Raw genomic sequence first — 12,723 nt, forward strand, 5'->3', positions numbered from 1 at the left:
GCTTATTGTATTGAGCTCATTCATTAAAAGAAAAAAAGTCAACAAATAAATGACCTAACATTACATCTCAAAGCCCTAAAAAAGAAGAAAAAATCAACACCAAAAACAATAGGAGACTGGTAATAATTAAAATCAGAGCTGAAGTTAATGAAATTGAAACAAAAGTACATAAACAGAACAATTGCAAGCAATTAAATAGATAACAGCATTAAAAGCCCACCAATTAAGAAAAGTGAAGGACTAACTGAGTCTCACCTAAATTACATAAGACCTTCAAAAAAGAATTAACACCAATATTCTTCAAATGATTCCATCAAATATAAAAGGAGGGAACCCTTCCAAACCCATTCTATGAGACTAGTATCACCCTGATACAAAACCAGACAAATACATACCAAAGAAAGAAAACATCAGGCCAGTATCCCTGATGAACATGGACGCAAACATTCTCAAAAAGTTCTGGCAATTCACATACAAAAACATATTAAGTAGTTAGTGCATCATGATCAAATGGGGTTCATTTCAGGGATGCAGGGTTGTTTCAACATATGAAAATCCACTAATGCAATTCATCTTATCAGTAGATTTTAAAACAAAAATCATATGATCATTTCAGTAGATGCAGAAAAAGCATTTGACAAAATACAGCACCCTTCATGTTCTAAACACTAGAAAAACTAAGGATATTAGAAACATCTCAACATCATAAAAGCCATACTATTAAATCTAAGGCCAACATAATTCTAAACAGAGAAAATTTAAAACATTCCCTCTAAAAACTGGACCAAGAGAAAGATGCCCTGTTTCATCACTTTTATTCAACATTGTTCTTGAAACTCTAGCCAGGCAATTAGAAGAAATTAAAGTTATACAATTAGGTAAAGAAAAACAAACTATAATTATTTGTAAAGCATATGATTCCATATTTGGAAGATTCATAATATTGCACCAAAAAAATCTTCTAGAACTAATGAATGAATTCAGCAAAGTAGCAGAATATAAAATCAATACCCAAAAATCAAACACATTTTTATACATCAGAAATTAAGCCACAGAAAGAGAAATAAAGAACAGTACCCCATTCACAATCACCTCAAAAAAAGTAAAATATTTTGGAATCAATCTAACAAAAGAGGTTAAAGAACCTCTACAATGAAGACTACAGAACACCAAAGAAAGAAATAGAAGAAGACCTTAGAAGATGGAAAGACCTCCCATGCTCCTGGATAGGGAGAATTAATTTTGTCAAAATAGCCATAGTACCAAAATTGTTATACAAATTTAATGTAATTCTTATTAAAATTCCAATGACATTCTTCATAGAACTAGAAAAAGCAAACATGAAATTCATTTGGAAAAATAAGAGACCGATAATAGTCAAAGAAATCCTTAGCAAGAAGAGTGAAGCAAGAAGCATAGCAATACCAGACCTCAAACTATACTACAGAGCAATAGTAATAAAAAGAGCATGGTATTGGCAGCAAAACAGACACATATACCAATGGTACAGAATAGAAGACACAGAGACAAACCAACATAAGTACAGTTACCTCATACTACAGAAAGTTGCCAAAAATATTCACTGGAGAAAAGATAGCCTACTCAACAAATGGGAAAAATGGAAAACCACATGTAATAAAATGAAATTAAACCCTTATCTCTAACTCTGCATGAAACTCACTGTGGATTAAAGACGTAGGCACTAGAACAGAGACCCTGTGACTACTGGAAGATAAAGTATGCCCAAATCTTTACTATGTTGGTCTAGGACCTGATCTCCTTAACAAGACCCCTAGAGCCCAAGCAGTTAAATCAAGAATCAATAAATGGAATGGACTCAAACTAAAAACCTTCTCAGCAACAGAAACAATCAGTAATATAAAGAGAGAGCCTATTGGGAGAAAACCTTTACCACAAGTACCTCAGAAAACACTTTAACCTCTAAGATATATAAAGAATTTAAAAAGCTTAACACCAAAGAACAAAAAAATACAACCCAATCAATAAATGGCCTGAGGAATTGAACAGACACGTCACAGAAGAAGATATATAATTGATCAACAAATATATGAAAATAATGTTCAACTTCTGTAGCAATGAGATAAATGAAAATCGAAACTACTCTCAGATTTCATTTCATTCTTGTCAGAATGCCATTATCAAGAATACAAGCAACAATAAATGTTGGTGAGGATGTGAGGTAAAAGGTACACTTACACATTGCTGGTGGGAATGCATGTTGGTGCAACCATTATGGAAAGCAGTATGGAGATTCCTCAGAAAACTTGGAATGGATCCACCATTTGACCTAGTTATCTCACTCCTTTGTTTATACCCAAAGGACTTTAAATCAACATACTACAGTGACACAGCCACATCATTGTTTATAGCATCTCAGTTCACAGTAGTTAAAATATGTAACCATCCTAGATACCCTTCAACAGATGAATCAATAAAGAAAATGTGATATATATAATGGAATATTACTCAGATTTAAAGAAGAATAAAATTCTGGCATTTACTGTTAAATGGATGGATTTAGAGAATATAATGCTAAGTGAAATAAGCCAAACCCAAAAAACAAAATTCCAAATGTTTTCTCTAATATGACAATGCTAATTCACAATAAAGGGTGTGGGGGATAGGGAAGAATAGAGTTACTTTATATTAGGTAGAGGGGAGTGAAGGGAGGAGAAGTGGTACAGGGAAAGGAATGATAGTAGATTAAAACAGACATTATTTCTTTTTTTTTTTTTTTTTTTTTTTTTTTTGGTGGTGGTGCTGGGAATCGAACCCACGGCCTTGTGCTTGCAAGGCAAGCACTTTACCAACTGAGCTATCTCCCCAGCCCAGACATTATTTATTAATGTACACATATGACTACATGACCAATGTGATCCTGCAATATGTATAATCAGAAAAATTACACTCTATTTATGTATGAGCTATCAAAATGTATAAATTCATTTTATTGTCATATACAACTGAGTAGAATAAATAATATAAAAATTTTAAAAGAGTACTACTTATACATCCTGGTTAGAATAATTGAAAAAATCACCCTGATCCAATATAAGAGGAGCTTTTCCATTAACTCAATTATATTTGTTTTCAGATTTTTGAAATTGATCTTTCCAAAAGGAACTTGATTGAATCTACCAACTTCTAAACCAGGAAAGTACATCAATATCTCCATATTAGTTTGGCAGGAGGAATACATTTCCAAAAATTTTCCCTGAGACTTAATGGGTCTTTGGGACATCTTATGAAAATAGCCACCTAATGCACAAAGCTATTTATTCCTCTGTGTCTGGGTCACAAATATAGATTTCATTCTTCTTAAGGATTTGCAATCATTTTTCCCTTAGGTAATTTCTTTGACACTGTCAACATATGACTGCACCAGTACTATGCACTATTACTCTTCTCTAATGCTATTTGATGTTTTATATTTGTCTTTGAAGTGCAACATAATTTAAACTGTTATTTAATTGTTTTGCATTTAGGACCACTTTACAAAATAATTGTATAAATCTTTGATTTTTTTTGGTGTAAACTAAATTATTTGATCAAAATGTATGCATATGCTAAAATCCTTACTACCTATTAATAAGTTGCTTTCTACAAAATATTAGCAATTTATACTTGTAGCCATTGTTTTAAATGAAGTCCACTTAACTATAGCAATAACAACAAAATATGAAGTTTTGCCTCTAAAAAATACACAATAAATTTTATCATCATCTTATAAAAATATTATTATATGTAAAGACTAATATTGGGAATTCTAAATTAAATATAATTAAATAAAAAACCCAAAGATAGTATATTTTGTAGTAATTGCACAGCAAATTAAAAGCAAAATTTGCACTACACAAAGTTAAACAGGCAAGGAAGACTTTACTCAATACTATTGCAGTAGGTGATAGAGGCCACAACTGAATCTGAGAGGGTTTTGATGTATTGAGGTAACGTCGTTGAAAGATTCTCCAGGATGAGCCCTGGAAAACAATGTTGGGTACATTCCAATTTTGTTAATAATTTTCTCAGAGATTAGACAATGTGTGTTTGCCAATTGGTAACAATTGAAGTTAAACTCATGCCCACCCATAGAACTTAAAGCACTGGGGTGATATATCATACATGTTTATATGTCAAAGAGACCCTTCCAGCTCTTCAGGATGACATGCCTAGGTTCTAATCTGCCAAGGTATCTTCAGAAAGACATTTTTTTTAGTTTAATACTAATAAGAAAATTGAGGTTATTATAATAGAACTAAGAAAATGGAGGGTCAAAATCAAGAAGAAACATGTTTTAACATTAGTCAAATGTACAAGCCACCTTGATCTCGTGAAATGACAACTTATGGCACAATATTAGGCAAGACTTTAAGAAATTAACCCAAATTAGCAAAACATTTATATTCCCAGTGGAAGAATGTCATAAGTCATTAAAATGCATATTAAGCAAATAGATTTACTTCCTTAAATATCACCAATATCTGGGAGGTTCTTATACAGGATGGCTAAGAAATAAAACTTTTTGCTAAGGTTTTGAATGTATATTCCTATATGAATGAGATAATTGGGCTTTCAGAGTAAGAGATTTGAACATAGAGGAACAGAAGTTATCCAGAGTTTCTTCAGCTATGTTCTGAAGTATATAAGACTTTGTGACAACTGAGGCTCAATTCAGGAAACATTCCTAGACCCTGCCTTTCATGAGCTCTGCAAGTCCAGACAGACACTGGTTATGCAATGAAATTTCTCTTGTCCATCAAATATGTTTCTGAAATTCTAACTACAGCTTTGTCATTCTAACAGGAGATGCCTGTAATTTTAAAATGAACACAACACAGATTCTGTTCTCAAGTAATTTGCTATCTAGCGGAAATAATAAGATGTGCATTAGAATGAATTCAAGAAACAGATGATCCACATATTCTCTGTATGGATATGAATTTTTTTGTAAGTTTAACATTTTAACAACATATTTTTCTTAATGTCTTTTTTCTCTTTTCTATTTAACTCATTAACATTCCTTTCAATTTTTTCTGCATACATCAGCAAGTTTCATAGTGATTACTTTTCTGTGAATATTTTTGCTCCTCTCCTTAATGGAAAATATGCTGTCAATTCATATATTTTTGTCATTTCCTTCAGTTAATTTACTTGGACTTAGCTACTATTCACTCTCAAGATGAACTCTCTGCATTCAGAATATTTACTCATTATTAAAAAGCAACATTGCACAGTGTTCAAATTCTCTAGCTTATAAAAGATGAAGTTATTGTATTATGATGATGTAAATTTGTTATCACTTATAGCAAAGTTCATACCTTGTTTATCCCCAAAGATTGCTATCATTTTTTGTCTTTTTAAGAATGTTCACTTCATTCCATCCATATATGAATACACAAAAGATAATGTTCCGCTAGCATACACTGTTTTCTGTTTTATTTTCTTAATAAATTCCATAGTATCACTGAGTAGTTAATTGTATTATACTTAAGAAAAATATTAGCATCACAGATACGTTTCAGTTGTTTTATCCCTAATAATGTGAAATTTGTCATAATGCGTGCAACATGAAAATGTTTTATTATTAATAAAAGGAAACTTACTTAAAATTGCATAAATGGAATTGTTATGTAAGACCTGATGGATTCTTTAGATGAAAATACATTAACAATGGCCAGAAAGATGAGGTGCAGGAGTTATTTGGGTACAAAGAGAGCAAAGATGAGGCAGCCTGGCTCTTCCTGTGCTGAGCACATAAAACTGGCTCTCACTGTGCTAAGCATAAGCCTAGCCAAAGGCCAGGCATGGGAATGTGTGACAGAGGCCACTTTTCTCTTTTCCCTGCCCACCGAAGAATAACACCAGTTCCTCCAAACATAAGGGGAAGAAGTGAGATGGAAAAGCACCAGACGAAGTGCTCATGTGTGCAGGCAAAGAACTCTTTCAATGAAATATCTCCTAAAGGGGAAAATTAAAAAAAGAACACACGTTAATAAATTTTCCTATCATTTTTTGAACTGTAGATATCTAGTTAAATTTTAGAAGAAACTAAAAGGTAAAAAAGAGAGAACTTTTCATGCAAGGGTTTATATTGTACTACAGTCCTTTGGGATATTTTGGTGAGAGTGTCAGCTTATAAATTACTTTTTAATTTTCAAATTCTCTTTTTATAAAATAATTCAGCAAAAGTACAATTTAAAGTCAGAATATCATTTTAAGATATCTCAGTTTTAAACTCCTAATTTTAAATTTTAATTTTTGCTAGATTTTAGGAATTAAATGTGCAAACTCATTTCCATCATCCTCAGCTAGGATTTAGGCTGCCCTAAGTCATCCTAACTGCCTTTTTTTTTAATTTTAAAGTTTATTTCAACAAACAGCTCTTCATGAATCAGGCAGCTCCAGTTCAGAAGTAGTTCAGTAAAGTCAAAGCAGCAATACAAGAGGTAGAGTTTAATAGAACAAACAGAGAGGTAAATCAAAGAAAATATTTGATTGCTTATAATTATATATTTGCACTATTTGGTCTGTCCTATTAGAAAGAGCCTAGATATACAAATATGCTGTCTGCTTCTAATTGATTGGATTTGAGTTTTGTTTTTCTTTAGGTATTTACAAGAAATAACTCTGATGAAGTCTCACTTGTGCTCACAAATCAAACAAGGTTAAGGCAGTTTATGAGGTTTAACAGGCTTTGTCTGCTCAGAAATTCTTCTGACCCCCAGTTCCACAAAAGTGAAGCACCTAAAACAAGGAAGGTGATAATTCTGATCTATAAATTGTTGGTTGGGGCAAGCATGGGATATTGTCCTAATTTTTAGGTACTACAAACTTTCCAGGAAATTGGGGAAAGGAGGCTCAGAGTGAAATCTGTCTTCACAAATCTGAAAGGCTGTGATGTGGGAGGGAGATTAGATTCCTTCTTTGGCCCCTTGGAGTACAACCAGAGCCAGGGAGGCAGCTGAAAATAACACTGATCTGGAAACAGACAGACCTGAGTACAGTCACAGAAGGCCACTGACTAGCTAAGACCCTAGGACAACTTAATTAGCATTTCTGAGACTCTATTTGTTCACCTATAAAAGAGACATTTTATCTCCCCCATAGGACCCTGTAAATATATAAAAACAAAGAATACTGGCATGTAGCAACTAAAATAAGGGTTCAGATCTGTTAAATGAGACTTCAATAAGTAAATTATTATCTATTCTATTGTGTGCTTTCAGCTCTTCCGCAGTCCCACATTCCTGGGTTATCCTTTTACTTGTAAGAGTAGTGTCACCATTTATATTGTCCTTCCAAATATTCTTGGAGTTTTCCTCCTTTGGGCCAATCACAGCACAGAGGAGCGCTTCCTCCTGTTGGGATTCACAGACTGACCCTCGGTGCAACCGGTCCTGTTCCCTGTTTGCCCTTGTCCTCCTCTGCTACCTCCTGACTTTAACCGGCAACTCGGGCGCTGCTGCTGCTGCTGACCATGCGCGACCCGCGTCTGCACACACCTTTGTACTACTTCCTCTGCCACCTGGCCCTGGTGGACGCCGGTTTCATCACCAGCTGGTGTCCCCCGCTGCTGACCAACCTGCGTGGCCTGGCGCTCTGGCTGCCCCGAGGTGGCTGCATGGCCCAGCTGTGCGCGTTACTGGCCCTGGGCTCCGCCGAGTGCGTTCTTCTGGCGGTGATGGCGCTGGACCCAGCAACCGAGGTGTGCCACCCGCTGCATTACACTGGACTTGCCTCGCCCCGCCTCTGCCGCGCGCTGGCGGGCACCTCCTCGCTTGGTGGCCTCACCAACTCCGCGCCGCGCAAAATGCACTCCTGGCCGCGCGGCCGCTCTGCGCGCTCCTGCAGCTGGGCCACTTCATCTGCGAGCTGCCCGCACTGCTCAAGCTGGCCTTCAGCGGCAGAAATGCCATTGAGCGCCAGATGTTCGCCGCCCGAGTGGTTATCCTGCTGGTGTTGTCCTTCGTCATCTTGGCCGCCTCCTAACTGCCTTTCTGCATGGAGGAATTAGATTACAAATCTCATATATTTGTCTTATGTACACATTAAGCAGAGAGGCCACCTGCTTACTTCACACAATATATTCCGAGAAATTTTATTTAAGGATATTTAGAACTTATTATTTATGTGTTAGTACAGGAAGAAAAGAAGTGGTATGATTACAAGTTGCTTCTTGGGTTATTAATGCAGAATATTTTATATGCTACAAATCAAACATATAATTAAAATACTTTTTATATAAGATCCGTTGACAGGTTAAGAATTCATAAATTTCAAAAAAAAGCACTTAAAATGCTTAAATAAAAGCAACCAATTTGGTCAGTCATCTTATGTACAAGAACAAACATAAAATGGAACATCATAGGCGAAAGAAAACTTTCACAATTGAAGCAATATCTGATGATAATTCCATTAATGATCTTTTAATATGCTACACTAATTATTTGGCACCAAGTTCATAGTTTGCTCAAAAATCAAAGCTTATTGTCCCTCAGGGACAGGAACTCAGCAGAGAGGAATTAAACACACGATGACAGAGTTGCTGAATATATAAAGAATGTCACACTAAGAGACTGGAGTAGGAGTGCAAGAATGGGAGATGGCCTGTCCTTGTGATTTTGTAGTCACTAAATGACACTTGGTATGAGAGCTGACATTCAAGACTTCACAAATCATGAACAACACTGAAATATCATCACGAAATAATGGAACACAGCACCCTTTATCAGACCAGGATTTCCCAACTTTGTTATTATAAATTCCTCCCATCCTATTGTTCTTCATAAATACACTGTATTTCGAACATTGTCCTCAATGAAATTTCAATATCACTAATATATAACCTTTCTCTGTGTTTATTTTGCATATATCTATACATTATGCATAAAAGAGTAAAAACTTTCACAAACCTCCACCTACCAAAATTTTTGGTCTATCTGTGGGAGACAATACAACTCCCCCAACTGCCAATTCCAAAACTCATTCAAACACTGGTCAGACATATCCAGACATAAATTTTTATATTTGGCACTTCTGTCTAATTTTAAAGCCTTAATTCATGAATTATACAAATACATGAGTTACACCATGTGGCCACAATTTTCTTAGACTTTGTATATTACTGCCAAACTTCCCTTGATTCTCTAAAAATCCTTCTCAAGCTTCAAAATCCAGCATGTCTCTACTTCTGTGAAATCATCCTTTACTCTCTTCTGGAGTTTGTTCTTCAAGACCAATTCATGCCAATTTATTACTTAGCAGTCATAGCCATTATAACAATTAGAGCACTTCAAATATTTTTATAACTTTCCTCCTAGTTATAGTTGACAACAAGAATATTTAATTCATTTTCAAATCTGTATCAATTGGTCTGATTCAATATATACTTATAGATGAAGGAGTGAATTAATAGCATTGAATGTTAACGGAAAAGGTAGGGGATGAGCCTATAATAAAGGAATTCATAACAATGAACCAAATAGGAAAAGTCACTAAGTGCTTTCAGTACAATTTTGTATATAACAATAGAAGTCTTATAATTTTTTTCTTTACAAGCAAATAAAATGACTGGATTTTGCAAAGAATAAAACTGCCTAAATGTTCTCCTGAGGGACTTGCTGATCATACCTTCATCATGAGGGACATAGTAACCTTGTAAATGTTTCAGTCAAAAGCCAAGGCATCATTTCACAATAATGAGCAATATCTATTGCCAGTTTTCTAGACCATTAATACTCAGGGAAACAATTTTCTTATAAAATGGAATCCCCAAAGATATACTTGAAATATTCAAGTAAAATCGAGTAAAATCTATTTTACTTAGGTAATTTTAGCAACTCATGTCATCCCAAATATAAATGAGCCAATTTTCTTTAAAGTCCATTATTAACCTACCAATTATACATAGAATAACAAAGTGTCTGACATCGTACGTTATCTGTTTAAAGTCAGGAAAGTAACTCACTCAACTAAAACCTCTTGCCCTGTGAAATTTGTCATTGGAGTACTTAGACACAAGAGATTCTTTTCTCCCCTTAGTCAAAGTCTTAAATGTATTTTCCACTGAGCCTCATTTTGATAGTTATGAGACTTTCTGATTTTTCTTCTGAAAATTAAAAAGAAATAAATCTAATGCCTATCAAATCTCTAAAGTTTCAGCCTGATATTGTGTATTAAAAAGCAGACTCTTTAGGTGTATCAATGATCAATTGGAGAAGTCTGAGTGGTGAAACACAGGGAAGATTTGTGGCATGTGAGTGTTTAACTGGAATACTATGGAAGAACTGGAAAATCATATTTGTAAGATAGAACATTACTTCAAGTTTCCCTTAAAGTTATTCATATGGAATCTCTTAGATAAGAAAAGGAAGACTGAATGAATAAAGTGAAAGTTAAGCAACAAAATTTATAAATAAGTAAGATTGGTGATATAGGGAAAGGAAGAAAATGTCTTTAAGTGGCATATATCCAAAGTTTTGCCTAGCTAGAAAACACAAATAACTCATGTAATTACATGCTTTGTTTATGTTTATACTATGTTTTAATTCAGAGAAAGAGAACATTTTAAAGGAAATGTAAAAACAATTATATGAGTTTACTATGCAGCTTATTCTAAATTGTATATTAAATTATGTTACTCCATTTGCCAATTTTTTTAGTCTGCTAAATGTCCAGTTCACATTAACAAGCATTGCTGTAATCATTCCCTATACTGCTAGGCCCTAAAAAATAAAAACATAAAAAAATCCTTGCTCTCATAAATCAAGTCTTGAACATATAAAAAGAAAAATGGAAATAAACATTGAGGTTTTGGTCTTAATTAATAATTAGCTATTTGTTATCTCAATGCCCAATGATCTCCTTCCATTCTGTGTTTCTCCATGTCTGCCAAGACAAGTGTTCTCTAAATTCATATTAGTTTATAACAAAGTGTTTTATTATTAAAATTAAAATTTTGTATAAAAGCATTTCAGATCAAAAGCTGTACTATGAATGGGTAAAGCAACAAGCTATACATGCACATAAACTGGACACACAGACACCTAAAATTCTAGTTCTGCCAAATAATGATTTACGCAAAATGAAAGCGAAAGGGTGACACAAGAAACCTCCCCAGAAACAAAATGGCAGAGAGTGGCTGCCAGAATAGTGTTGGGCAAGGGGTCGATGGGCTCCACTCGCAATGGATGCCTCCTCCGCCCGCCGAGCCCTGCTCTACCAGCGTCCGGTGCCCAGCTATTGCGGCTCCCGGGTAACGGAGCCGTGCATGCCGTGAGCCCCGAGTGTGCTGGCTGGACCGAGGGGCTGTGGGCTGCAGTGGTGGCAGTCCCCACAGACCCGCTGTATGGCCTGGCTTGCTCTGCAAGCTGTTCGTCAGCACTGGATGCTGTGTACACCTCAAGGGCTGCAGCAAGGCCAAGTCGCTGGCCGTATGCCTGGGCCATGGTGCGGAGGTCTACAGGTATTGCCAAGTGAGAGTACCAGAGGAGCTCCTCAAAGACCTGTTGCCAGGTCCAGTGACCCCGGTGATGGAACGCTCTGAGGTGATGGAACGCTCTGAGGTGATGGAACGCTCTGAAGAGCCCAACAAAGACCTGAACCTTTTTACCCCTCTTGTAGTTATCCAGATTCCTGACCAAGCCTTCATGCAGGACTTGGCCCAGATGTTTGAGGGACCTCTTGCTCTCACCAGTGCCAACCTCAGCTCCCAGGTCAGTTCTCTGAATGTTGAGGAGTTCCAAGATCTCTGGCCTCATTTGTTACTAGTCATTGATGGGGGACAATTGGGGATGGCCAGAACCCTGAGGGTCACCTCCATTCTACTGTGGTTGACTTATCTGTGTCTGGAAGGTTTGGCATCATTCATCCACACTGTGCCCTGGAAAGCACTACACCCATTCTCCAACAGCAATATGGGCTACTCCCCTCACACAGGTCCTGCCTGTGAAAATCAGGAGAAGGACCCAAGGAAGGTACTGGATACTATGTGTCTATCCACTGGTTGTTGTCAAGGTCTCATTTGCAGAGGCCACTGGAGCCACATCACAAGCCCTACACTTTAGGCAACACGGTCTTGCCAGAAGCTGCTGGTTTAGCCTGCCATTTTGTGGGAAGGTTATATTTATTCTGTGGTTGCATACATCAGCCAAAAGCTGAATAAAGAGGTTAAAGAACATTCCTACTGGAATGGAAGGAATGTTCTTCCATTCCTACTGGGTGGTCTTAATTTTGGTAAGTTTCTTTTCTCCCTCCCTTTCTCTTTTAAATTGAAAAACAACCTGATCACAGTGACTCAAGCCTGTAATCCTAGTGATCCAGCAGGCTGAGGCAGAAGAATTGCAAGTTTGAGACCAGTCTCAGCAACTTAGTGAGACCCTGCCTCAAAATTTGAAAAGGACTAGGGATGTGACTCAGTGGTTAAGAACCCCTGGATTCAATCCCCAGGGGTGACCAAAATCAAGGGTTTGCTCCTCAAGTTGGTACCAGGTTAGAGTAAAGATTGTAGAACCACAGACCAAACATTTTCCTCCAAATCTGTGGGGCCAGTGGTATGGTTTGTTGTGATGCCTGGTAGGGGGAATTGTCAGTTTGGCCTAATGGGAAATTTGCTGGGGAGTGGAGGACTCCAAATTAAATAATATTAGAAACCAAATCCTTTTTAGTCAGTGACTTTTTCTTATTTATTCATAAAATAAATTA

General features: G+C 36.3%; 1 protein-coding gene and 1 pseudogene across 1 annotated transcript; both read left to right on the forward strand.

The window, feature by feature from the left end:
- The first annotated feature begins 4,060 nt into the window (after positions 1-4,060).
- Positions 4,061-8,010, forward strand: LOC124974322 (putative olfactory receptor 2I1; annotated as a pseudogene).
- Positions 8,011-11,190: 3,180 nt separating this feature from the next.
- On the forward strand, positions 11,191-11,971 carry LOC124974323 (yrdC domain-containing protein, mitochondrial-like). The gene is given in 4 exon segments (XM_047537673.1): positions 11,191-11,416; positions 11,419-11,549; positions 11,586-11,802; positions 11,805-11,971. Coding segments are annotated over 4 exon segments (741 nt in total).
- Positions 11,972-12,723: the final 752 nt, after the last annotated feature.

Source organism: Sciurus carolinensis, unplaced genomic scaffold, assembly GCF_902686445.1.
Source record: "Sciurus carolinensis unplaced genomic scaffold, mSciCar1.2, whole genome shotgun sequence".
Taxonomy (NCBI): Eukaryota; Metazoa; Chordata; class Mammalia; order Rodentia; family Sciuridae; genus Sciurus; species Sciurus carolinensis.